General features: G+C 32.6%; 3 protein-coding genes across 6 annotated transcripts in view; all 3 read right to left on the reverse strand.

Annotated features, from left to right (window-relative positions):
- Positions 1–27701, reverse strand: part of LOC129786050 (putative fatty acyl-CoA reductase CG5065) — an 824046-nt gene that overhangs the window by 561729 nt on the left and 234616 nt on the right. The gene's annotated exons all lie outside the window — the stretch shown is intronic.
- Positions 183–12542, reverse strand: LOC129786029 (synaptic vesicle glycoprotein 2B-like). Of its 3 annotated transcripts, none has more exons than XM_055820796.1 (6): positions 6915–7293; positions 6792–6837; positions 6193–6388; positions 3950–4484; positions 2184–3149; positions 183–1188 (listed from the first exon to the last, which is right to left on the reverse strand). In XM_055820796.1, the coding sequence occupies exons 3-6, from the start codon at positions 6227–6229 to the stop codon at positions 1005–1007; spliced, it is 1722 nt and encodes a 573-aa protein (XP_055676771.1). In that variant the 5' UTR covers positions 6230–6388; positions 6792–6837; positions 6915–7293; the 3' UTR covers positions 183–1004. The 3 variants fall into 3 exon arrangements, with proteins under 3 accessions (XP_055676771.1, XP_055676770.1, XP_055676773.1); XM_055820798.1 differs by lacking the exon at positions 6915–7293 and adding an exon at positions 12498–12542 and having other exon boundaries at positions 809–1188; XM_055820795.1 differs by lacking the exons at positions 6792–6837; positions 6915–7293 and adding an exon at positions 8276–8416.
- Positions 19505–25928, reverse strand: LOC129786067 (E3 ubiquitin-protein ligase ariadne-1). 2 transcript variants are annotated; one of them, XM_055820869.1, is made up of 7 exons: positions 25795–25928; positions 25054–25310; positions 24776–24988; positions 24241–24456; positions 23600–24157; positions 23289–23515; positions 19505–21050 (listed from the first exon to the last, which is right to left on the reverse strand). In XM_055820869.1, the coding sequence occupies exons 2-7, from the start codon at positions 25261–25263 to the stop codon at positions 20969–20971; spliced, it is 1506 nt and encodes a 501-aa protein (XP_055676844.1). In that variant the 5' UTR covers positions 25264–25310; positions 25795–25928; the 3' UTR covers positions 19505–20968. The 2 variants fall into 2 exon arrangements, with proteins under 2 accessions (XP_055676844.1, XP_055676845.1); XM_055820870.1 differs by lacking the exon at positions 25795–25928 and adding an exon at positions 25390–25509.

A 27701-nucleotide genomic window follows, 5' to 3' on the forward strand; every position in this document is an offset into this window, starting at 1 on the left:
TTAAGTGAGTCTGAGCAATTTTAATTCAAACTGTTTTGGATAAACTTGACTCTGTTTTTTTTTCACGTGAACTTGAAAGCTTTTCCACAGACCTTTACCTCTATATTGGAGTCAGTTAGTGATGTAGTAGACACTACAGCAGCAAAACTGTTTAATGCAAAGAAAATCACAAAAGGAATGTATTTGGTACAACACTTATAAATTCATATTTATTTTTATTTAAAAGGCAAAATATTACATTTTTTTCTTCTCACTTGGTCTTAAATTATGCTACATACATAATATTGGAATGGTAATTGTGGGGAGGAGAGGAGTTTAATACAAAATATCTCTCGAAAGTTGTGTAATTTCCAATTGTGCCCGATAAATACTGCAAACTACACACTATTCTACTAATTGTTTCCCTTACCGTGCTAATGAGACGTTTATTTATGATTGGGAAAATTGGGAATGGTTATTGTAGTTGGGCGGGGTGTGTGGTGGGGTTGGCATCTGTGAATTAGCAGGGGAGGGATTAGGAAGTCTGATTTGGTACGATGATTTATCATACAATACAGATAAAAGTTATGGCACAACTCGGTAATTCATTTACCTCCTTCAGAGATATACTAAAAAAAATACACATGCAATCAGCCACAAGAACCTTCTTAACTCTCTTTTGTGAGGAAAAGACAAAGGCTGGCCTAGGATCAATTTACTAAAACAAAAATTGGGGATTTTTTTTCAACTGAAAGATGTGCAAGAAGCATTCAACTTGATTTTTTTTGCTATTTCTGTTATGCTATACATACATTTTTTTTCTTGTTTTAACTTAAAGATCTAATCTGAGTTTTCTATCACCCATTTTTTCTTTTAAAACTTTGATTTCATACAACTAAAGTTTAGGTAAAATACTCTAGGAAGTGGTGATTACTTGCAATTCTACATTCGAGATTTTGAAATTCTTTTAAAATTCTTTTTAACCACCTGGTGGGTGGATAAGGGGGGTGGTGCTTGAGCCGATATCAGGAAAGTGCTGTGCGTGTTGTGTTGGGCAAGAAGAGGCACATGAGACCACCGCCGGCTAGCAGGAAGGCCACAATGAATGTTGGTGCGGGACAGTACATGTCCAGTAGGGTGGCGATTACAACATTACCGATAATACCGCCGAGACGTGCGGCAACCATTGAAATGGCAACACCTGTAGCTCTGTAAAAATTAAAAAAAGAAAAAAAAACATAGATATTGGCTTGAATTCTAGTTAGAGTCAAGATTTTCAGGTCTTTCAATATTGATTTATAGATTTAAGACAAGATTGAATTTCTTATCAAAACTGTTGTTAGAATAGTTTGATTGACAAAACTGGGAGCAAAGTTTTGTTTGTAGGACTTATTTTCATTATTAGATCTAGCTTAGATCTCTAGGGCTGTTAAGACTTGACTGTTTAACGAGATTCTTTAATTTTTGAAAACTAACTTTGATCTTTTTTAGCCAAGTTTTTGAATTCAATTCTCCGATCCGAAGATCAAAAAAGAATTTTGAGATAAATTTTGGATCGGACGATCAGAAATGAAAACCTGATAAACTTGACTACTTGAATTATTTTTTTAAATCTTTAAAATAAATTAAATCACTAAAAACAAAGCAATTTTACGTTAAATTTCTTATATAGAAGTTACATTCTTAAAGATAAATTAAGGTCTAATTATCCGTTGAAACGTTTTCTACTTAAGAAAATAAGAAGACAGATTTTCAGTCGTTTTTAGGTTAATTATTCTTCTTATTTTCTGCAATAATAATTTACGGTCGATCACATCACCTTTGAATGATTTCTACTTATCTTTTATAATTTTTCAGCGACGTTTCGACTTGATTACAATTTTCAGAGTTTAGTCTATTCTCTTATATAATTTTTGGTGTAAAATATACCTTAAAGATGAATAAATCTTTTTAAAAATTTACAGAAAAATCTCTGGAAAGCATATACTTAGGCCAATAAAATCAATACAATGCAATAAAGTCGAAACGTCGCTAGAAATCATAAAAAAAAACAAGGAAAAACGTCTTCCAACAAAAGATAACGTGATAGTAACTTGAATTAATGTAAAGTAGAGCAAAAAATCTCATAAAACAACCGATAAGAAATTAAAAAAAAAAAACTCAAAAATTTAGAAAATTATTTAAAAAATTAAAAAAAATCATACCTGAGATGTGTAGGGAAGACTTCTGTGATGAGACAGTCAAGGGCTGCATTACCGCAGGATATCACGCCACTAAAGACAGCCGATACAATGAGATTGTGTGTCTTGTTGTAGACAAAGAACATCCCGGCTGAGCAAAGACCAGCCGATACTGTACTGAAGACCAGGAAGAATTTTCTTCCTAGACGATCCATGCCGATAACAGCGAGGATATTGGCGGGAAGGGCTGATGCGACCGTAATGAGGGATTCCATGAAGACTGTACTGGGTATTTTGGCGGAACAAACGCCACTGTCTGAGTGCGATCCCGAGCTAACGACGTAACTCGTCACTTCGCACACGGATGCCTCCTCGCCAGGATGATTCCTTGCGTACTCATCGAAACGATTGAACAGCTCCGGGAACCACATCATAAGGCCGTAGTAGCCAATGTGGAAGGTAAAGTTGATCGTGATGGAGATAATGGTGAATTTAACAATGGGCGACATGAAGAGTTGCTTGCTGTTGTCCATAATGTCCGCCAACATGGTAACGTACTTTCCCTTAATGGGCTTTGATGTGTTCTCAAGTTCATTCTGGAGCTTTGAGTCAATCAGCAATTCCTTCACGGGATAGAGATCCTTGGATTTTCCTGTGTTTGTGACAAAGATACCCCGAAAGATGGCCAGAGCCTCCTCATTGCGCCCCTGAGCTAGTAGGAACTTGGGACTCTCGGGCAGGTACAGCAGCAATGCTGCAACAAGGAATGATGGCAGGGAACAGACCATAAGGAAAATACGCCATGAGTTGTAGATGAAGTACGGTGTGTAGAGGCCAATGGTCGAGGGGATGATCAGCCATGCTAGACCAGCAACAAAGAGGTTGCCCAATGTCCAGAAGGCCGCCATGAAGCTAAGCATGGAGCCACGCTTGGACTTTGGCTGAAATTCGGCAAAGTAAGACCAAATGACCGGTCCACTCCCGCCCAATCTGGAATAGATGAGTTAGAAGCGCAAATTGAGTGATTTACCCTTCACCGGAAAGGAGGTAATTTCAATTAAATGTGAATTATTGGCTTTTACGAGCTTTTTGAAATAAAATTTATAAAAAGATCCAAATGTCGATTGTATATTCTCACGTGAGAATTATATTATTTTTCTAATTTATTGCGGGTGGTAATGAAAATCTTTTTTCTCATCAACATGAGGAGAGTATCAGACTCATCGTACTATTTTTTTCCTTGATATAATTGCATCTCATTTGGAGAAAAAAAATCTACTAAATGGGGGCAATTTTCTTTGTACTCCATTCTTTACATTATGCGGCTACTTCTGAAGCCTCATTATTTATCGATGGGTTAAATGGGGCTCAATAAAAACGCGCAAAATTAGCCAAAAGTGTAGTAAAATAGCTAAAAAAAAGTGTAGTAGTGAATACCCCAGAAGAGTTTGCAAAAAGAGTAAACAAATTCATGATTAACTGCGGGAAACTTTGGCAACGCAATGAATTTACGAAGGTACGTTGACTATGAAGCAGACTTATTAATTAGCAAAAAATTGGAGTAATTTTGGGGTTTTATTTTTATTCATTTTCTCAATGAATGTGTTGGAAAAAAAATATCAACATCCCAGATTATTGAAATAACGTAAAATGGGGCGAAGAGGATCAGATAAAATGAATGGGAACCATAAATTGGAAGTTTATGCTCTTCTTCAAACATTCTATGATTTTTTAAGCCCTAAAAAGGAAATTTTTAAGCATAAAAAAAATCAAAAGAAAATTCTACTTACGCCGCACCGTTGAGAAACCGAAACACCATGAAGAGCGCATAGGTTTGGCAGAAGGATGACGCCACGATGCACATGGCATTCATCACGGAGATGACAATGAGCACCTTTTTCCTGCCCAGCGAATCAGCCACGCTACCCCATGCATAGGCTCCCACCATCATCCCGATGAAGATGATGGAGTTGAGCCATCCCTTGGTCTGGGTGTTTAAGCTAAGATCGCATTGAGCCGATGGGAGGATGAAGGACATCGAGATGACGTCCATCTCCTCGCTCGTGCTCACCAGACCGCATATTCCTAGCAGTATGTAGTGGAAGCGCCCATATCCTGCGTGCTCGATGGCCTCCTCAAAGTCCGCCTTGAGATTGTGTCCCTTCTCCGGGTCCTTGAGACTCTTCTCCTTTATGTGGGACGCCTCGAGGGTTAATTGCGCAAAGTCTGAACGTGAATTTGAATTTATTGGAGCAGAGATATTTTTTAGCTCTAGCTCTTTCGATCCAACGCCGTTCTTTAGTCGATCATCAGTTACATTACAATCTGTTGAAAATAGGAATTTAAATTTATTTATGCTAACTGAGCATTTTATCAAATGCTTTGTAAAGCATTCTAAGTCAGTTTTTTTAAGCTCTTTGATCTAAAATATGACGCAAAATTCTAAATAGAACAAACAGTAGAAATAGAAAATTTTCTGCTCAATAATTACTCATCTCAATCTAAGCAAAAAAATTCCTTTTTTTAGCATTTTTTTTTCACAACATTCTTTACAAAAATTTCCCCCAAAACAAGATATTTAATGAATTTGGTAAATTTATTTGGAAATTTTATTGTGACTAGTGATTTAAAAGTCACTCGAGAAAACAAATAAAAAATCCTGCTTATGAGGTGTTTTCTAAGTTGAGTTTATTTACCTGCTTAATAAGCAATTTTTTGGTATTTTACACAAAGTCTTTCATATTAGGGGAAAGTGGGGTGAAATTAATCATCAAAATCAATTTACTAATTTTTCAAATTTCCTTCTAATTTTTATTCTTAGAAAATTTAAGAAAAATTTGTGATTTTATTTAGCTTGCTCGAACCTGAGACTTAACCCGGATATGCTCAAGAAGTTTTTGAAATTATCGCAAAGTTAAGTCAATTTTAAATTAAAATTTTTGAAATTTCGTATAAGAAGTAATAGAACTTTTTTTTTAACCGAATTCACATGACTTTTTTAGATATTAGATATTATTAGATATAGATAGATACTTTTATTTTAATAAATCCTTTTTATGCTAAATAAGAATCTTGGCAACTCTTTTTAAATTTTTTTAGGGACAAAAATTAGGAAATCGATTTTTTTTAATGTTCAGCAATGACAAACTTTAAAAATTAAGTCTCGTCTTAAGTCGTCTGACGAGTCTATTCATTTTAATTTTACATGAATGCATTTTTTATGTCTTAAGAATTATTTGTATTTCTTTTTCGAAAATGAATAATTTATTAAACTATTGATAAAAATATAAGTTTAAGGTCAATACTCGTTGATTACCCGTCAATTTCTCGATTTTTTTAATAGCAAGCTTTGGATTTTCTCTAAAATTCTGGAAAATTACATTTTGAAATTTAAAAAAAAAAACTCAGAAAATGACTTCCGTTTGTGAAAATTTAAGATACTCAAGCCAAAAATAAATGAAAATTGAGTTGAAAATTTGCATTGACTTTAGGATTTACAGCTTTTTCACAAATGCGTGGAAAGCCTTTAAATGTTTATATTCCCCACAGAGATAAAGCAAAGTTATTTAGAGTAGAGAATTTTCTCTTGCGATTGTTTCTTTAAAATCTCGTCTTATTTTGTAGAGAAGCTAAAGTAATTATGTCTAAACACTTAATTTTTCTCAAAATTTAGCCTTTTAAATTTTTTTTTGATCTTTACATTGAAAATGATTTTTAAATTTTATTTCTGGAAACTCCGTATCAAGATTTCAAGATCTTAAATTGGGCCTTATTCAGCGACCAAAAAACCCTTGAAATTCGCTTGAAATCTTGAAATTTCAGTACAAAATTTAAAGATTCCAAGGGTTTCTTGGTCGCTGAATAAAGCCCATTATTGACTTTAAAATTCTATGATGTTCTTTAGTTCAATCATTAAGAAATCTTGAATTCTTGAATATTTCTTACGAGATTTTAAAGATTTTTTTCTTGGATAGTTCAAGATTATAGAAAAAAAATATTAAAATAGTATTTTATTAAAGAAGTTTAAACTTACTACTTGAGGTGTTGGTGTCAGAATCACTTTCTACCATTCTATGCTGTCCCGTAGAATTGTTTTTTTGCGGTGTCACCACTTTTACAAAGGAATCGTCAAATGAAGGGATGAAGATGCACTAAAGCTCACCAAACACGGAAGGGTTCTTGTGGGTTGTCTTTGTGAAAAGTGTGAGGAAGTTTCTTTTGAACTTCGTCTGCATTTGAGCCATTGAATACAAGAGTAGAAAAGAAGAAGAATTAGTTCACGACATTTTTGTCAATTGATTAAACTCGAGAGTCCTCAATTTAGTTTATCTCATATCTTTTGCTATACATCGCAAATGGAACGATTATATATAGCATCAATCAGTGTGGTGGGTTGACAAAGTTTGTAAAGAGCTTGGGAAGTTGCGTGGAAGAACTTTTTTTCTAGAGCATTTTTTTCTCTCCATCACACTCTTCCTTTTGACATTGATTTGTGTGGAATAGTATAGTATAGGAGGAGAATTTATATGGAAATCAGGAAATAGGTGATTGATTTATTCAAGATTTGAGGAGAAAATCAAGTTTATGCAGTACCTCTTGAGACACTTAAACTAATTAGATATTTAAATTCACCTTTGTACTTTAAGAAAACACTCCACGAAGGTGAGTTGAGCCGTTGCTGTTGGCAGGGAAGGAGAATAAATACAAAACGTTCTCGCTGTTTATTATCAAAATAAAATCTATAAGCACACACACTTTAAATGTATGAAGATTGGCCAAATTAAACGTTCTCATTAAATTCCTTCTTATTGTAGCACTCTTGCAATCTTTGCTATATATTATGGCAAATTGTTGGTATATATGTAGCTTTGTGTATAGGTATGTTTTCCCCAAAAAAAAGAGCACCAGTTGCGATGAAATTATTGAATTAGTAATATCCTCATTTAGGCACACTTATTAACTATTACAACGGACCTATTAATATCACTTTGCAATTTGTTTCACTTAAAACTCTTTTGAGATGAAAAAAATAAACTTCACGTAGAGGTTGCAATTAAAAATTCACTCGAGGACTCCTAAATGATCATAAATAAGCAAAAATATTTATAATGTAACAGACTACTCAATGTTGCTCCTGTGAGAGTTTGATTGTAACTGACTAGTTTTCACAACTGTTTGGCGCTTTTTGCTACAGCGTTATGTGAGATTCACCAAAAAGTAGGGGGCATTGGGGCTGCGAGACTACGTCGGATTATGATTGTATGTTCAACATTTTCACACATTGTAGCCTTCTCTCTTTTGAGCAAACCTCATATGTATGATGCGGCGATGGTGTAGTTAATAAACTCTCTTTCTTTTTTAATCATTATTGTTTCTACTTAACACCTGACGAAACTATCCTGCTAGGTAGTGGTAAATATTATTTTTTTCATCTGTTAGTTCCTCTCACAGATATTAGCAAAATGCAAAAAATCGCTCGAATATTGAGTAGAATTATTAGTTTTTTCTTCTGAATGATATACAGACATTAAGCTCAAAGTGCTCAAAGCACAAAAAGCTCTCTAATCGGCGGGATTTTGTGAATTATTTACACGTGTCGGGATAGATCAGACTAAAATATCGTACGCATTATTAGGGAATAATATTTTATGAATATTAATATCAAATTGTCGTGAAAAAAAAATGCCAAATGGACGTATTAACGAGACAGGCCGAGGAAATAAAGGCTTCACGTTTTTCTGCGAAAATCATCTCATAAATAAAAATTCTCAAAAGGCCGTTAAGTGATAGCGTACGTAATAATGTTAATAAATTGTTATTTGAACCAATTTACACATTTATTTCCAATATTACATTTTCTTTTTAGGATTTCGACAACCTAGGGGTACATTCAAGTGATTCATCACTTAATATTAATTAGGAGACGCATTTTTTTTGTTGTAATTCACTAATTTGAGGGGAAAAATTTTTCCCAATTCAAAATATTTGACAAAGCTATTTTGTTCTTTCCAAGAACATTTCCATGATTCACCATGACCAATTAACTCTTGCACACCTTTGAAGACTCTCTTAATTAATAATTATAATATCGAAGATAATATAAAAAAAATACTCACAGGAAAAACTTTTTAAATCACCAGCAAAAAAAAATATTTTTCACTTCCAAAAATTGAAATTATTCCACAAAAAAATCGCCCGGAGCGGTTTGCACGCAAACCACCCTAAAATGAGTTGTGTATTAGGAACTACCTGCTTTTATACTACATCAGGTAGCTGACAGCCTAGTGATATTACTTGTAAATCCACAATGATCTTATCTTGGTCATGGAAAAAATATCTTGTCTATTGTAAATTAATTTTAATCATATTTATTGTTCATTATCAGTGAAGGTTTTGCGACATTTTTGAAACTTTCAAATTAGTTCACATTTCATTTGCATAATTTCATCTAATATGAATTATTTATCAACTAGGTTTGGCATTTTTGCCAAAGACGGAGACTTAGGGAGCCAGGGTATTTGGGTTTCTAAACAATTAAAAAGATCATAAAGTTCAGGATTTTCTTTAGGGTCAAAACAAATTATTTTCATATTAAAAATTATATTGGTAAATGAAAAAGAATTGACAGAGCCTTAAAATATCATTGAGTATTAGAAAAAAGACAAATATTTAAAAGAATCATCAAACGTTCAAAAAAATCATCAAACGTTAAAAATTAACATGAACGTTTGTAAAGAAAGGTAAAGTAGTTCTGAAAGGGTTAGAAATCCTTCACAAAAGAGACTGAAATCAACACTAAGTTAATTTTATTCATTTTTTAGATTTTTTGAAAAGGATTTTGACGAACTGTTTGATTTTTTGAACTTACGAATTTTTTTAAGAGCTATTCCTTTTTTTAGCTGTGTTTTGAATAATCTCAAAGAAGCTTATAAAAAAGATTCTTAATAAGTTTTGTACATTTTCCACAAGTACTCTTATAAAAAATTTAATAAAATAGAAGCGTGTAAGAAAAATAACACAGAATAAAAGCAAATTAATTAACATATTTTATCAGTCAAGAAAATTCTTTTGTGCAAATTTCTTATCTGTCAAGGAAACTAAAGTCTTCTATTTTAAAAAAAAAAAATTAAAGCAAAAAAATTAACATTTTTTATGCTTATTGCGTTGTCCATGTGCTTACGTCTTTGTCTTAAGTGTTTATGTGGACTTCCCTAATTATATTAATTTACAGCAAAATATCAGTGTAAAATGTGGAGTTATTTACTTGTATTAACTCTAGAGAAATATATTTTTTGTTTTTATAAAAAAGATCACAGAAAACCCCTGCATTAATAAATTAAAACTAAATCTATTTGCAACTTATTTGGGCATTCAAATGAACTGGAAAGTCAATCATAACGCGTCCAGTTATTAGAGTTGGTATACCACAACGCGGATGGGTCAGTCTATGCGTTGTAATTTAATTTTTAAGTAGTATTAGTAGGCAAAGTTGATTTTTTAATGAAATTCATCAATTCGAAAGACAAAAATAGTTATATCTTAAGTTCCATTGCACATACAGAAATTTCTTGACTAGTTTTGGAAAGGTATTGAAATAAGCTATAATTTGACATATATTTCGATACATTTCAAGGTCACCTCCAGAACACGAAATTGCGGATTTTTGTTTGACCAAAACAGTTTTTTGGACTTTTTGTCCTCAAGGAATGGTTTTAGAGGTTTCTGATGTTCCAGAAAGTTGTAGAAAATTGCAAAACCTTTAATTTGATACCAAATTGAGCAAAATCGGTCAATCCGTTCAAGAGATATGACTCTTAGAACTTTTCAAATTCAAGAATTTTTCAAATGGCTATATCTTCTAAACGGTGACATAGAATTTCTTCATTTTTGGACTGATGAAAGATATTGAGTCAGGCTACAACATATCAAAATTTAAAGGAAAACGATAACAGATGTTGGGAGATATAGCCCCTTAAAGTTAGGCAATTTTTGTTTTTGTTTTTAGCGCCTCTTACGGATGTTTTTGAAACTTGAAATGTTCTAGACAGTTGTAGGGCTTCTCAATACCTTTCATTTGATACCAAGATGGTCAAAATCGGTCAAGCCGTTCTCGAGTTATATCGAAAAAACACTTTTTGCTTTAGGCCGCCATATTTGCTAAACCGCTTGACCGATTTTCAAGTATGATTTGTTGATGAAAACATCTCACTGAGCTCTACAACATACTAAAATTTCAGACCTCTAGCTTTAAGGGAACTGGTCGACGGTATTTCAAAATGGCGGACGGCGGCCATCTTGGATTTTGAAAATGCGAAAAAATGAAATTTTACACCCACATTTCTATAGAAAACTTCAAACCGGAAGTCTCTATCTGTTACTGTTCTCGAGTTATAAGCCAAAGTTTGGCGCACCGGCCGGCAGGCCGGCCGGCAGGCCGGCCGGATCAAAAATTTTCCACCACCATTTTCGTAATGTGGGATGTCTAAAACGTGCTCATACCAAGTTTGAGCCCGATCTGAGGTGGTCGGTTTTTCCGATGATTACAATACTTGGTATGCCACGATTGTGGTATACCAACTAATAGGTAGGCAATAAAATTAATGGTCTATATTATTTTTTATGGGTCTGTGAAATCCCGCATAATTTCATACCATGAATTTATTTTAAAAAAAAAACTTTAATTACTAATTTTTATGAGGGGAGTTTTTGTAAAACGATGTAAAATGTTTCCGATTTTTTGTACAGAACAATAGAATAAAATTATGTCGCATTGGGAAAAGCGTGAAGAGGTAATAAGTTTATTTCTTAATTTTGTTTTTATCTTTTAGAACTTGGAAAATAAAAATTTCCCAGAAAAAACACATTTTAATGCAACTTTGGAAGGAAAATTTCATAAAAGCCAGAAACCTTATGTGGCTCTCGCACATTGACTATTTTTATCGTTATATCTGTATTTATTTAATATTATTCACGAGAATAAATATTTTTAACATACCTACATACATATGTACATATCAGTATATTTTTATATAATCAATACGTAGAGAATATTTTTTTTATTTTCGCAAAATATGTTAATTTTCATGAAGAAAGCTTCCATATTAGTTTAACCTATTTACCTCCCTTGAAGATTTTATCTTTAATTGTTTTATTAATACCCTAATGTAATAGCTATATATAGAGGTGAGTTAATGTAAGTTGAGGCTGTATTTGAAAATTTTTTGACCCCATTATTTCATCAATTTTTCCTGGTTCATGGGGAGCTGCGAACAATTGAGCTTAAGACGTGCTCAAGTTCCTTTAAGACGCACCATGTAGCTGATGATTCAGCGAGGAACTTGATGTGTTATTTGTTAACAAAATCCACACTCTTATCTCTGAAATTCATTCTTCTTACACACATCCCAGCTGCCCCATCCCCCCCCCCCCCGCCTCCCAACACCCCCAAAAGATGAATAGTCCATATAATCGTCACCCTCTATCTCTCACGAGATGATTTTGTAATTTTAACTAGCATTAAACGTTCGGTTTTATTTGATCAACTGTATAATGCGCGCCTTATTTGCGTGGCATCAGATTATAAGATTACAATGATTTTGATTAATTTAGAGAGATTTTATATACGCCTTTCATGACTGCTCCACTCTGCCCGGGGTATTTCGTCTGTTGGGAACAACGCAATTTGTTGAAACGTGCGAGGCAAAAGAGAACAAATCTCATAACGTAAGCGGAGATGAAGTCTCAAGAATATTTTTATTCTCTTTTTTTGCAATTCGCGCATACACATACCGGATAGGTTGGTATGCATAATGAGAGAAAGAATTGATGATTTTGGAGGTTAAACTCTATCCGTTTTTTTTTTTTTTCAAAAGCTACCCGTGAATCACCTTTCGTCTCAATTAATTCCTCCATGCTACCTACTGACGCCATAGAGATCACTGATTCCTCCATACAGCTGACGATTGAATTTCCAAACATATACAAATTGCAGTTCAATGTTTTCGTTGGAGTTTTTTCTTTCCTCGAAAACTCGCAAATTGGCAAAAATATAATTTAATAATATTTCCGTTCGAAATATAGGAAGATATTCATGTTTTTCTTTAACAAATAGACGATGCGTTCTTGTTCCTATTATAGCCCCCAAAATTAATTTTAATTTACACTCCAAACTTTTCTAAGGATAAACTCACAAATCCTTAAAATTTATTTTCTGACTCATTCGCATCAACTCTTTTATGACACAAATTAATTTGGAAATTTTTCTTTGCTTCCAATTCAAACACGCGCCTATTTAATTCATTCGCTATGACGCAACTATTTAGAACTGCAGAAGAATACCTCGTACTTTGATGCACCTCTCAAAATGCACGGATAGGGTTTGTATGAATGAACGAAAAACTGTTACATTGAATAAGAATGAAAATGTATTATATGTGATATCCACCTATTACCGTGTCAGTCAGTTTTGCCATGAGATTCAGCTATATGTATAGAGATTTCCACATTTCCACACCATATACACAGGAGCTTCTGAATCGCCCCACTACTTGCATATAGTCTCTCAAAACAGCAATTATGCAAAAAAAAAACAGCGTCTGTGAGTTCTTTAACATTTTTGCTCGATTTTTTTTCTTTTACTACACACGAATATTCTTCATTGCTAAAATGTATTTAAAGTCACGTGCAAATTGCCATTGAGTGGAGAAAACAAAGCTTTTTTGCAATTGCCAAAATGGATGGCGTGCGGAAGTGAAAATTTTGCATTTTTTCCGAATATTAAGGTATATTAATGAAAGAATACATTGTAGAGAAATATTTCCCTTCTAGGTCTTTTGTTGTTTATTCTAACACCTAACTGTAAGGTTAATTGAAGAAAAGGCACCAAATTGTAAGGCTAAATTCTTCTTTCTACAGCAAAGGTTAAACACGTATTGACTAATTGATTAAGCTTAAAGCTTTAAACTTAAGGATAAAGTGTGTTTGAACGTCTGAAAGCCCTGAAAATTCAGTCAGTAAGAATTTTTCTTTAGAGGTCAAAGGAAATTATTTTTAATGCTAAAAATACATTAAAAAAATGTTAGTTTTCTTACGTTTGAATATAAGTGTCAAAAAAGAAGAAAAAATGTTAATAGCTGAGAAAAAAATTAAAGAACATAAAAAAAATTGTTAGACCTTATAAAAAAAATAATTATTTCTTTTTAAAGAAAGGCTAAACGTTTGCTAAATATCAAGTTATAAAAAGATTTTGAGCATTAAAATAAAAACAACGATAAGAAGAGAAATGTCAAAACATTAGAAATGCTGTCAAATTCTAAAAAAAATAAATTCTTAACGTTTGAAATAAAATCTCAAACGTTATAAAATATCTTTCACGGTTATATGAAAGATCATTTGTTTCAAAGAAAAATTATATAGCAGAAAAACAATATTAAAATTAATGTCAAACGTTACAAAATAAATGTCAGTCGTCAGAATTACATCAATTGTCAAAATCTTAAGATCCTAAATCATAACACGAACTTTTTTTATTTTTAAAGCTGTACGACCCCAGCCTTTTTAAGCCTAGGTACTTTAAAACTTTATTTAAGTCAATTTTAAGGTTCTTCTAATAACAAAGCAATTCAACTCCCTTTTGAATAAATCTCTAGAAATACCACACGACGAAAAAGCTAATAAATATCCTAGAAAACTTTTTTGAACAGAAAAATTCGTTAGATCGGAAATGGGTTAACTGCCATAAATGTTTTGATTTATTGCATTCCGTAAGAATATTTAAAGCTCATTGTAAAGTAATATAAAAATCGGAAAAGGTAGTATAACTAATAAGTTCAATTTCCTTATATTAATTTCATGTTGGAAATCAACATATATAATACATTATTTCCACCATAGCTTATTAAACGCAAAAAAATATATGTGTCGTATATCCATCAATCAGCCAACAAAAGAGTTGCCTACTTAATATTTTCAAGATCGAGTACATTGAATTATAATTGACCGTAATTGTGTAGCTTAAGTTCTATAGGTCGGAAAACACATAGGTAATTCTGCAAAGTGTTATGAGAAGAATTTGTTATGTACCCAGCAGCAACGATTGACTTACAATGGTGTTTATGTATTAAATATAGAGATAATGTAACGAGATAGTTCTGCATACGTGATGAACCTGACCTGCAATTAATGTCGACAATGAATAATTGAAATCCCATTTATGCAAAAAGAGACTTTCAAAGATTTGATACTTGTTGAGATTTGATATCAGGATGGAGCTTTTTTTTGTTCGTTAAAAAAGCACAACAAAAAACCACTTCATGAATTTTATTAACTCCCACACAATTGAGAAGAATGAAAACTGCAAAATTTCTGCATTTCATTTGGTTTAAGAGGTTAATGTATACATTACATTTTAAAAACGGACTTTCCTCAATTTCATTTAATTGATTTGTGCTATTAAAGAAAAGCAATACCGATATGTATAGTTTTACTAATGATGTTTATTTTGTTTTCATCTTCAAAAGAACAATTGAATTTTTGAAGGTGAATTTATGGATGGAAAATTCAAACAGTTACCTGTATTGCATCAGATCAGTGAGAGATCAGATCCGAGATGTTTGAGAGCTTTGAAAGCAAGTAAATCACGGAAGAACACAATTAATGGCACGCTTGTATGTCCATGATACGGAAAATTCATTGATAAAAAAATATGAAAATTTTAGTGTCTAAATGAAGATCCAACAAAACTTGACCCTTATTTGTGTCTCACCTTCGTACCTTAACCCATTTGATTTTTATTATTTGTTGTTTTTCCTCAACATATTTTTCTAAAGCGGCACGCACTAAGATTCTATGTGGCACCTACAGTTTGAAATGTTATTTAACTAAAATAACATGTTTTCTGGATCACGCGAAAGCTGCCAATATGATCTTGTAAATCTTTCATATAACTTAATTTGATCACTTTAGGTTAAGGCAAAACGGTTTTCCATATCGGTATTCATTTATTTTGTCCTTCTATGTTATGAAAAATATACATAACACTTGATAATTTGGATCGTTTAAAATCATCATAAAGCTTTGCATTAATAGAATTTTTAAGCTTATTTTTATCAAAATATTCTTCAGGAGAAATGCATTAAAAATATATTTTTCTGCAATAAAAAAATGACTAATCTTGAGATGATTCATTTCTGTGAGAGACGTCTCGTGCAATCAACGGAGGATAGACTTTTGTGCGGGAAAGTGTGTCATATTTATGCTGCTCCTTCACACCATTCTTCATAACTTTTTGCCAATATTTTGTTCACGAATATATAAAGTTAGTCATAAAGTTTGTTGACTTCTTTTAATTATTATTGAATAAACGTTTGTATATTTAATTTGGAATAATTATTAAAGTTCGCATCATGGAGCTTACAAGTCTTACAGTCTTCTTTGATCTTCTTGATCTCACTCATAAATTTTTTTCTGAATTTAATTTCCTTTTATTCTCATCACAATTTTCGTTAAATATCATTAAAAAGTTTAATGTTAAAAAAAATGTTGCAAAGAATCTTTAAGTTTTCTTTTACTTAAAGATTCCTCTAATATTAAGAACAAATATTTGGAATTCTTAAACCACATAAAAGATAAATTTGAAAAAAAAATTGCAAACAAACTTTTAGGCTTACCTATCTGAAATGTATTTAAAACAGGTTTTCATCTAATTTTCTCAAAATATTATTGCTTATATTGATTTATGTTTTAGCAAAGAGAGACATCATCTCGGAGTCTCCTGACGAAGCAGTAATCATAAATGTAAACTTTTCACAACATGCTCATCTCAGCATTATCACACTTTTCATTAAGATACCTCCGTGTAATTATTGACTTGTTTTGCTTTTAATCATTTTAGCAAATTAACACTTTAGCACCATTCGGGGGGTTTTGAGGTAATGCTACGGCGTTTATCATATTTTCCAAGATAAAGTCTTACTCATAAATAAATACCCGAAAAATTTTTCTACACAATAAACTCGTCAAATAGTAAATTAATAAATACTTTCAATAATAAGATTTATTATTTGTTTGCCTGGATATGAATTGTGAGCCTTACATTGTATGATAGGTACCTTCATAATACTTTTTATGATATTAATCATACCTTCACTTTGCAGCATATTTGCATATAAAATAGTAAAAAAAAATTCTCTAACTAATTCAGCTCATTCTATTTAATGCAATTACCGTTTAATCCTTTTAAATAATGTATATATGATTGCAACATTAAAGCGTTAGTTTAGTAATTGAAGGAGCTAGCTGTATATATTGCACGAATCAATGTCAAATGCAATGCAACGCTCTTTCCCATTTATACGAAATGGAATATTAAATTAAGTAATCTCACAGTAAATTGAATAAATTCTAAAATACAAAGTATGGAAGAAAAAAAATGAGAATACGCGTGCCTGGAGTAACTTTACTCAACTTACTTCATTCTTTAATACCGCAAATCCGAAGGAGATTGCTGCCACTCACGGATCTCAACCCATTAATGATTTATCGCTTTTTTGAATTAATTTTTTTCTGCACTGTTAAATGAACTTCTAAAAGCTGGGAGTAAAATGTGAAAAATGCACAGAGAGCAGCGCTTGCATAGCGTGTGTCACCAAACAAGATGAGATCTCAACTAAATCAAATCATATCAAATCAAAAATAATGATCCTTCAAAAGTCAGCGGTTAGCGGTCATTTTAAAATTTATATTTTAGTGGCTGTGTGCCTCCAAGAATTGTATTTGTGACCATACAATGTGTAACACAAAGCACAGGGCCTAGCAAAATGTTTGGGACAGTTTTCAAAAAATAATTTAAAAAAAAACAAATTCATGGTAGCTTTGAATTAAATTTATTATGAGTTTGTGCTTCAAAGCACAAAAATAGGTACATATAATCGAAAAGTTTCTAGATTCTACCGACGTGAATTATATATGACTTTAATTTCCGGGTTTTTCATCGGATCGAAAAACCCGGAAATTAAAGTCATAATCGAAAAGGAACTATTGGAGGTCCTTATATGTCCTTAACGAGGTAAATTGTTGTTTCGTTTTAGTTCACCTCGACTGGGCAGTTCTACCGCCTGGAAGAAATGTTGCAGCAATGTCAGAAGAAGCCACTACAAAAGCTATTTTCCCTACCTTCAGTGCTTTGCGAGGATTAACTTAATCACTTGTTTTTTCTTGTTACTCCTGGTGCGTCAAGGAAGAATATGCCACCGCGATTGTTTTTAAGCTCGTCCGTGATTATCGTAAAAGCACTTCGTTAATCATCATTAAGTTTTTGTTTTTTTACAGTAATAGAATTTCTTAACTCAAAGAATGAATGAATTAAAAGTTTATTGTAAACTGGCCAAGGACCTAATATACAAAATAAATACATAAAATTTATCCTTTTCACTTTTCCAGATTCAATAAAATTTAGGCATTTATAAATTAATTACAATGATAAACGAATCTAAAATAAACTTGCAAAAAAATGAAATTAATGGCATGTTCTTGGATTTTGGAGTTTTTCACTCAACATTTCTGGAAGCGTGAATCCTCCAATCCCAAATCTGGCTTTCTGCTCCTCGTACCCTACACATTCCTCCAGTATATGAAATACTGTAATGTCATACCCTAACTCAAAGATGTCATAACTTCTCTCTTGGACTATATTGTGATCCCGGCTCAATCTTGATATAGTCCGAGTCCAGAGAGATTTCGTCCTGTGACATTAAAAGATTTACCTTCAATGTAGATGAGTGCCATAATGTGAATGTCATTAGAGAAATTGATCTCTAAAATGAAGATTTTTTCTCGTAATAATGCAATCTCACAGCATTAAATATAATCCTCAAGAGCATTATAACGCTGTCAGGAAGCTCTCTCAATAGCGCTCCAGTGATCAGGTCATATCCTGGGGCCTTGGATGGATGTGACATTATTGACCTTTAATGACCACAAGGAAAACCTACCTGATTGATATTTTAAAGCTACATCAAAAAGAAAAATTTGTTAAATTATTCTTAAAAGTTTTTACTGCTTTGGCAGTGCTATTTTTTTCTCATTTCAAGCCTTCTGAAATATCGCTAAGTTCGGCTAAGAAAGAGTCTTGTCAGGCCCCTGATAAAAATAAACTTTCTGGGGAGAATTCTCTAAGAGGGATAAATTCATGTGATAAATTCCCGAAAGCTTCCGTGCTTAGAAAGAAACGCGAAAAGCCTTCGAGAATCACAGGGGAATTGTCCCTCAAGAGAATATAAGCCCAGAGAAGTTTTCCCTGTTCTTCGGGATTATTGTATGTATTAGTTAGAAAATTCACACCTGAATAAAAAAAACTAAACATTTGCTGGATTCGATCTGAGATATTTTCGATATTTTCTGAGTTATCACTTTATCCATTGGACCATTTATTTCATTTCATTTGTGTATTAACGGGTTGTACATCGAGGGCTAAGTAATAAAAGGTCGAAAGTCTGTTCGGCGCTCGAACCAACTTAAGACTTTTTATTGTTTAGCCCTCGACATACCGTCAGACGTCTATAAAATAACATCCATTTACTATGGTATGTACAATCCTAATAAAAAATAAAATTAATATAAAAGAAGAATATTAGTAAACATTAATTTGGTTAACTTTAATAGTTAAATTTTAACCCATAGCCTTTTTTTTTTAAATATCTAGTTGATTTTGAGTATTTTTTAGGACTTGAATCAAACTAATTTTCACTATTTATATTTAGTATCTGTTTTCTTTCCTTCTCATGGTATTGTACCATTTATTAACTGAAAAGAAACCTAAAACCACATATTAAAAATATATATATATTGCTAAGATTCAGTCTATTTAATTGCCACTGTTGTACGTTATCCGTCATCAAGTAAATGGGATCATACAGTGAGCTTTGTTTACATATAAAAGCACCCAAAAAGTGTGTAGTGTAAGCTCATCTTGTGCCCTTTGAGCATCACACTTCTGGTGTGCCTGGGAGAGAAAAGTAAGGCGCACAATGTACGATGGGAGGCATTGGATGAAAATCATGAGACTCCCCATCAATTATAAAATCTACTTTTTAATAATTTGATTTCACAACGTCACAAGTACACAAAAGTACCATTCGTAATGAGAATATTAAAACTTCCGGCACAATTTTCATATGTACGCGCATTCTTTTGCCCACAAAATTAGCAATTTGTCTGATTGACATTGGAGTAGAAGTGGACATGGCTTGTCAGGCTGAATTGAAGAAGAGCTTTTTTTCGGGGTTTTGTGACTCTACCACCAAAATAGCCGCAATGGGGAAGGAGATTTAAAAATAAAACTTCAGTACTTTGTTTGAAAAATAAACCGTGTATTATTATATTACTAATTTAATACACAATTAGCATTTAAATAAATTTAAATCTCTCTTCTTTCATCTAATCATCCTGTTTAGTTTCATTCAATGCATTTTTTTTTGCTTTTTAGATTGTTCCTTAATAATTTTCATGACTCACCTCCTGATTTAAAAGAATTAATCACTATTTATGGATTTTTGTCATTCTATTTTCTTCTTTTTTTTTCTCTCATTATTACTCCTAATATATTCACCATAAGCTAAATTTCTATATAGATTCTCTCAGCTTCTATTGCCGAAGGGATTTCTTCACAGAGGATTGAGAATTTTTTTTGCAAAGGAATTAGGATTAAAGTTTTTCTGTTTTTTTTTCCTTTTGTAACTGGTACTAAAAATGGCATTTCCATACCTATATACTTATTGTTCATGTCCATTTTTTTTCACCATGTTCCTACATAGTCCTTCCTAAACTTGTTCCTAATTAATACAATTTTTTCATAAAACAGGACTTTTTTAAATTCTGAATTTACAAAGAAGTATTTTCAGAAGTATTTTGGTCTCTATAGATATCGCGAATTAAACTAGAATATTATTTTCTGTTTATTAAAAACAAAAATTGTCTAAAAAATTACAATTTTATGCAAATACGCCACGTTACGAAAAAAAAGGTTAAAAATACAAAAATAAAATTTAATTTGACGACCAATAAAATAAAAAAATGATGATAAAACCAAAAATTAGTTTCTTTTTGAGATGTTCTACGCAATGCCTATATGAGACCTAGAACCTTTAGTAGATGAATACAATAACAATTTGTTCTTCTGAGTGAATATACAATTACTATAAGTTAATTTATATAAAAAGAATATAAGCAAAACACGTTAAAATTAACAGTATTTCTTGTATCACTCATTTTAAAATTTTTTTTCATTAATCTTAATTCAGTAATTTTCTTTCTCTCTCTTTTTTTTTCTAAAAACAATATAACGATTACATAGTTAATCTTTTAAAATTTATCTTTCATTCTTTCTCATTTTCTTTTCTTTTCTTTTTAGTATAAAGCTGAAGAAATTTGGTGTCAAAATAGTTAAATCTTGATCGAAAATATAGCTTTTCTGTATAGATTTAATTTTTCAGAGTTTTCTGTACGTCACGTTAGATGAATAAAGGAAATTCCAATTTTAATGAAAAAATACTTTTTATTAACATGCCACATAGTGTGGCAACTAAGAGCTGTTTCTATATTTATAATTTTTATCATGTTAATCTTTTCTATTGGTTCATTTTTTTCTTATTTTCTTTGTTTTTTTTTAATTAATATTACGGCACAAATCTAAAAGGGAGTAGTAGTTTTTTTTATACAGATTTTTATTTTCATAATTTTTTCTTTTCATCGCCAAAAGTGTTAGAAATTCACTAGGAAATTCACATTCGCATATGTGTGACTGCTTAATGAGCTCATTCAGTGTAGTCCCACCAATCCTTCTCATATCCCTCATGAACGTGATCCAAGAGAACTTTACGGCGCTTTTCGCAGTATCTATAAAATGAAATTTAATGTTGTGAAATTAACCCTAATTTTAGAAATTAATTTGAATTTTCAGACTTCCCAATTTAGGCGAGTAAATAACAAATAATCTTTAAAAAAAAATATAGGCCCGATTCTTTTAAAAATCTTTTCTTGGCAGTATTTTCTTTCTTTGATATTATTTTTTGAAGGAAAATAATTTTTCCAGAACTCTTATAGGACCCTTTTGAATGTTTCTGGAACAGCAAATCCTTTGTTTTTTATTTATGTAACGACAATAAAACGATTTAACACTTGGAGGACCCAACATTTGGCACAACGTGGAGGACTAAATTGGTACTAAATACAAGCCGATAAAATATGCTCAATAATTAATTATTAGTCATTTTATTGAACGATGATCGAAAGTTTCACTAATTCCTGATCTCCTTCAAGCATTCCTGCACCTAATTACTAAACATTTAATTGAGAAAATCGTCACTGAAAAAAAAATTGCGTAGAATCGATGCAAAATTGCCAATTCAAACGACTTTTTTAGCTGGCGTTTTGCTTAATTTATTATTGCGCCTAAATCATCACAAACTTTGATTTTTCAAGAAAATTTTTAGTCACTTCCGGCTATAAAATTACTTCATAATGACTTTCACGGGGGAAAAGTGAACAAGAGTAGGGGAGACCGGGGTAAAAATAGTCATTTTGGAATTTTCAAATGCCAATTTCTCCCAAAATATAAATCGGAAAAAATTAGGGTGCAAAGCCCTACCAACCTATAATTTTTGACAGTAATTTGGAGGTTATCCGATCAGTACTTTAGAAGTTAAAAAAGGAAATAAATTTTTGGCCCATTTCCCAAACTTTTGCGTATTGGGAAAAACGCGTTTTCCGATACTTTTCCCTTTTAGTAATTTTCCAATCTGATAATTTTTCTCACTACCTGGGTTAGTGCAGAAAACGTTGCCAAGGTGTATTCTTCAATAACTTTTAATGATTTTTCTCTACAATTTTTTGAATCAAAACATACCCCTTGGGGTAGATCTAGTCATCCCATGTAAATCATATGGGAGATCGAAATTTTTGGCATATTTTCTATTCATTTGTTGCAAAATGGCGTGTTTGAGAAAATCGCAAAATTCTCTGATTTAGTGCGTATAAAAGTGAAATTCCTTGTCGCGGATCAAAAGGTGAGAAGTTTAGTTATCAACTACTATCAATCTCTCAGTTGGAAAATCATTGGAAATGTCGGAAAATTCGACCGACTTTATTTAGCCTACTGGTGACTATATTTACCCGCCGCGTTTAAAAAAAGTCAGAAGCGGAAGGGTTTAGGAAAAGCTCGAAAACTCATATTTCCCGTGGAGATAGAGAAAAGTGGTCTGAGACAAAGTTGTAGGCCAGGAAATTTCCTATAAGAATGACCTATCGAGGAAATTTTCTTGTCCTTGGGGAATCCTGCAGATAAGGATTTACGCAAATTGAGTATTTTTACCCCGGTCTCCCCTACTTTATTTGGGAAATATGGGGAAACATAACCTCAAAACCATGGCTAAAATGTATGGGATTTTGACTGGTAATGAGTACCAATTTGATCCCCCACGTTGGATTATGACTTTGACCTCAATTATCTTCCAAAGAAAAGACTTTTCTCGACATTTTCTCTCTGCTCTCTTAAAGTAATTAAAATTCCCTACACATAGATGCTAAATTCATCGAGATAAGTCCAATAGATTTTATTTTGTGACGATTTTAAGGTTCCAATTGGTAGCAAGTACCAGTAAAGTCCTCCGGTGTTAAGTACATCAACTGTCAAAATCTTAAAAATCTTTTAAGTTATAAAAAAGATTTTTTAACAGAATCGATCCCATATTCTCTGAGTTATTACCGGATATCATTAATTTAATTCCTTTTCCAATGATTTTCAACGTTTTATCACTCATAAAAAAATACAATGATGATCATAAAAATGAAGTCACTTTGGCTTTTCTTTCTCTGTTTAACATTGTTTTTGTTTTAAACAAAAGAAAATTAGATAAGTGGTTCTATTTGAATGACCATCTCTGTATTTTATATAATTTCTGAGTGAATTAATGCGGAATATACGAGCTAATTAATTAATATTCAATCTATTTTTAACCCAACCAATTTGGAATAAACAAACAAAAGACCAATTTCGTTGAATTCTCGCCAAATCTAAACGAATTGTTTGATAAATAAAACATTTAAAAGGTGAAAAAGAAGAACATTTTAACTTACCGATACTTGTCCTGGACCTTCTGTTTGATGTCAGCTAAATTTTCTGACGTTATATCACGCTCTAGATATTCGGACAACTTTTCAGTGGCTGATTCCAAATCTTTTTGATTCTCCTCAAATATTTGCGATTGATTATTCTTCCGTAAGTAATACGCAAAAACGTACGTGTACATCAATGTTTGCCGACATTGACACAGAATATCCACAGCTTTCTTCAAGAATTGAACCTGCTCGAAGAGAGAATATTTGTGAATTAGATTAAATTTAAAATAAATTCCAAACTCTTTGGCAAATTTTTCCTTCTAACCCACCTCAATCCATGACATGTTGTGCTGTTGCATTTCCTCCATTTTCGCCTTGACCGATGCATAGAGCTTATTCTCGAACTTAAGTGATTGCATGTGGTTCATGTAGCGATTGTAGTAGTGCAAATATCTTGCAAGTGATGATCGTAATTTTTCTTGGGCATCGCGCGCTGCCCGTGCCTCATCTTCATCGTAGCGATTACAATTGTACCACGATGATCCGTGGGGCTCCCACGAGCCCAGACATACCCAGCAGAAGTCATGTTTGCAATTCTGATTCTTGCATATCATATGATTGCAACCGCCATCCTTCTCAATGGTTACATTGCATTTGGGGCATTCCTTCGTATTGGCTGCAATCCAGTTTGATGTCTCCGAGTCATCGTCGCACTTTTTAATCCACTTCTTCAGTAGACGACACTGAACGGGGTCATGCCAATTCTCGCCGCACTCAAAGCAGAACACATGTTTGCATTTGCAGCAAACTGGTCGGGGATCCACATAGTTCACCTTAATGGCGTACGTGCAGTCAGCAGATGGACACCAACGCAGAAGACGATTGCACTGTAAAAGGTAATTTATGTTAATTAAAAGAGTCTTTAATGAAGAGTGAGAAAAAAAGATCATTGGCTTTCTCTCTCTTTTACCTCTACGAAGCTATTTGTGATTAGATGTTGATACTTGAGTTTCACACGTGAATCCGACACAAGCCGCATTACCGTCTCATCGTCCACAAGAATATCACAACCATGTGCTGCACAGGCAATCGATTGCCCTAAACCCTCTTCCATGATTTTTGTGGTTAGATATTCACCCCAGCATGTTGTGCAGAAACGATGCCCACACTCCAAACCCGTCATCATCTGCAGATGTTAAGCAAACAAAGATCTCTTATAGCTATTAATCGATATTTTCGTATCATTTGTGTATCATTTGACAAACACAGAGAAAGAGATAAATCATCATGAATAGACGTATATTAATAATTTTGATCAATCAATGAAGTCTTATCTCAGCAACATGATACAGAAATATAAACAAAAGGGAAATTACGAAGAAAAAAAATGTTTTTAAGCATTTTCCATTGATAAATTCTTTTCAAATCCTCAATAGCATTAATCTATTATATAAATTAAATTTTTGTAATGTGAATATTATGTATTGAAGTGTATTTGTACTTACACTTGGTGGAAATTGTGAGAAACAAACTTCGCACTCTTCAGTTCCGGACCGTTTCACCTTTGGTTTGTTGACTGTATTGGGCTTATTAAATGGATTTATTACATGGGCATCCCGGAAGAATTTCTCTTGGTCCCCATCGTAGTAACGCTCCATAAGCTTCTCTTTGTCCCATTTGAAGTGATTGAGAAGAATACGCGTTGTTGTTCCGGGGATCTGCAAAGGAAGCAAAAAAGCGTTTAAATAACAATTTCAATATTGAGGAAAAGTCTCCTCCTTACCTCAACGACAGTATTGACATCCCGGATGCAGTCCACCATATGCTGAACAATCTCCTCTGTTGTTAGAACTTCGTACGGATAATCATCTTGCTCTGCCTGACGATCCTTGGAGCTATTGATATCCACTTCCATGGCAAAATCATCATCGCCACTTGAGACGTTTCCCGAATCAACATTATCATTGTCGAAAGATTCCTCATCGGATTCCATTTCCAGGAAGTTCACACAACTAGAGCACACAGAATCCAAATATAAATCTAGCAAAGAAAACAAAGAAACTTCATTTACTCCATTTTCCGAGTTATTTTACCCCAATTTTCTATTTTTAATTTTTACCTTCAAATATATTTTCCTACGCTAATTTAACCCCATTATTACACCGAGGAAAATGAGAAAAGGGGGTGAAAAATGTGAAAAATTAAGGAATTCCTCGCGTTTGACGTCACAAACAATACAACTTTGACAGCCCAGAGATGGTGGTCTGTCAAATAATTGGTTTTGCAAAATGAAAAGCAAAATTTTCCACAGTGCCCTATTTTCCCCATCAACCCCACAAGGAATTTCTTCTAATTTTCCCCATCAAGTTTATAAATATGTTTATGAGAAGAAAGGAAAATGCAACAATTTGTTTATAAAATAGCCCTGAAAATCTTGTAATCAAATAAAATTAAAATGACGCATTTTTCCTTGGAATGTCTTCAGGGTAAAGAAAAATTTCATTTCCCACAATTTCTTACTTACCCCCTTTGCAAAAACTCTTGCGTTATTTAATATCCAATATTGAGAAAACTTTTCACAGTGATTTTTCTCTAAAAAAAACTTTGGGAAAAAAATTTTACTCAGCTGGATAAATGACGCATGAAGTTAGTAAAACAGAAAATTTTGACATAATGCAGCAAACTTCGCAACTATTACTTAAATGTTTCTTCTAACCTATGTTTCATCGTGCTTAGGGTAAGTGTGAAATATTTTTGTGTGGAAGTGAGATGCAAGATATGATTTTCATGTGGTAAAAGCGAGAGAGAATTACTATTTCGCCTTGTATTGTTGCATCCATTTTTGACATTATTTTGTTTGTTTACGTTTTTTGTAATCTATTATTTTTGTAGATTTTTCAATTTTTTAGCTCTTTTTTCTTAAAAAAATCTAACTGTTTTCATCGTAATCTAATCTTTGGATTTATTGATTACAAAAAGTACATAAAATTCCTTTGAAAATGGGCCTTATTCAGCAACCAAGAAACTCTTGAAATCTTTGAATTTTGTGTTAGGTCAACTCACGGCAAAAGACTGCAGGCAGTGCTAGAAACTTGAAAATTGGCATAAATGTTCCTTAGGGCATATAAAGTAAGGAAAATGAGTGCGGTTTGGTTTCGTCCGCTAAAAAGCATATGGCGGCCAATTTTCAAAATGGCGTCCTTTTAAGCTATAATGTAATCTAAAGTTTGTCGTAGGTGGCTGAAATTTTAGTATGTTATAGCTGGCATCAAGACCTTTCCAACGATAGGTCATTTGACCTTCCTACGGTACCCTAGAACCGTGAGATATGCCATTATTAACTTCTAGAGAAAAACTCCTAAAAATGGCAATATCTCAGGTTCTAGGGTACCTAGGAAGTCAAATGACCTATCGTTGGAAAGGTCTTGATGCCAGCTATAACATACTAAAATTTCAGCCACCTACGACAAACTTTAGATTACATTATAGCTTAAAAGGACGCCATTTTGAAAATTGGCCGCCATATGCTTTTTAGCGGACGAAACCAAACCGCACTCATTTTCCTTACTTTATATGCCCTAAGGAACATTTATGCCAATTTTCAAGTTTCTAGCACTGCCTGCAGTCTTTTGCCGTGAGTTGACCTAACTATACGGAAATTTCAAGATTTCAAGCGAATTTTAAGGGTTTCTTTTTATTTATTCCGAATATTTCAAAACAAACAATTTTTTGAGTTTACGAGAACATTTTTTTTTACATTTTCAATTTAAAATAAACTTACTAATTAAGATAAAACCAAACAAATAACTTACAATTAAAATTAGAAGATCCTAATGCTGCTTCAGGTTTCATCTTGACTTAGAAGTTTTTTTTTTATGTTTAGCTCTTGATTTGTTGTTTCAGTCAAAGAAATTATACATGTTCAAACAAAAAATCTTCATTGCCGAAAAACAAAACATCAACGCAGAATTTTTTTCGTTCAGAGAAGGACGTACCAATACCTGTTTTAGCAAAAGATCATCCCAATTCTTATGGAGTTCAAGGAAGACATTTACAAGGAGACGTGCCTACTTATGCTTCATCTTACCTAGACTAGACGTATTCTTTGATCCTAATTTCACAACAGAGAGAAAAATCATGTAAGTAAAATCAAAAAAAATTTAGTCATTTATTTGGTGATACATCATGTTCTAATGTAATGTGTGTTGGGGCACTCCAACCTTTTCATTAACCCGAATTTGTCCAAGAATTCTAACGTTATCTCTACGATGTTTATCTTAAAAATCGTTTAAAAAAGTTCTTAAATATTCTTAAAATTTTGATTTAAAGTTCTAAAACAGAATTCATAATGTTCAAAGTAAAAAAATATATTATAAATTGAATTGTCTAGCCTACTAAGTATTGGGTAAATTCGGGTTAAAACTTACAAAA

Source organism: Lutzomyia longipalpis, chromosome 1 (assembly GCF_024334085.1).
Source record: "Lutzomyia longipalpis isolate SR_M1_2022 chromosome 1, ASM2433408v1".
Lineage (NCBI taxonomy): Eukaryota > Metazoa > Arthropoda > Insecta > Diptera > Psychodidae > Lutzomyia > Lutzomyia longipalpis.

Excerpts from the sequence above, each read along its gene's own strand:
- LOC129786029 (XM_055820795.1), bottom strand. The coding sequence starts at position 6,229 with ATGGTAGAAAGTGATTCTGACACCAACACCTCAAGTA. Across the intron at positions 4,485-6,192 it reads TGACACCAACACCTCAAGTA|ATTGTAATGTAACTGATGAT; the intron begins GTAAGTTTAAAC and ends TATTTTCAACAG. Across the intron at positions 3,150-3,949 it reads CGGTTTCTCAACGGTGCGGC|ATTGGGCGGGAGTGGACCGG; the intron begins GTAAGTAGAATT and ends CATCTATTCCAG.
- LOC129786067 (XM_055820869.1), bottom strand. The coding sequence starts at position 25,263 with ATGGAATCCGATGAGGAATCTTTCGACAATGATAATGTTGATTCGGGA. Across the intron at positions 24,158-24,240 it reads TCACAAATAGCTTCGTAGAG|TGCAATCGTCTTCTGCGTTG; the intron begins GTAAAAGAGAGA and ends TACCTTTTACAG. Across the intron at positions 21,051-23,288 it reads AAGGTCCAGGACAAGTATCG|ATACTGCGAAAAGCGCCGTA; the intron begins GTAAGTTAAAAT and ends TTCATTTTATAG.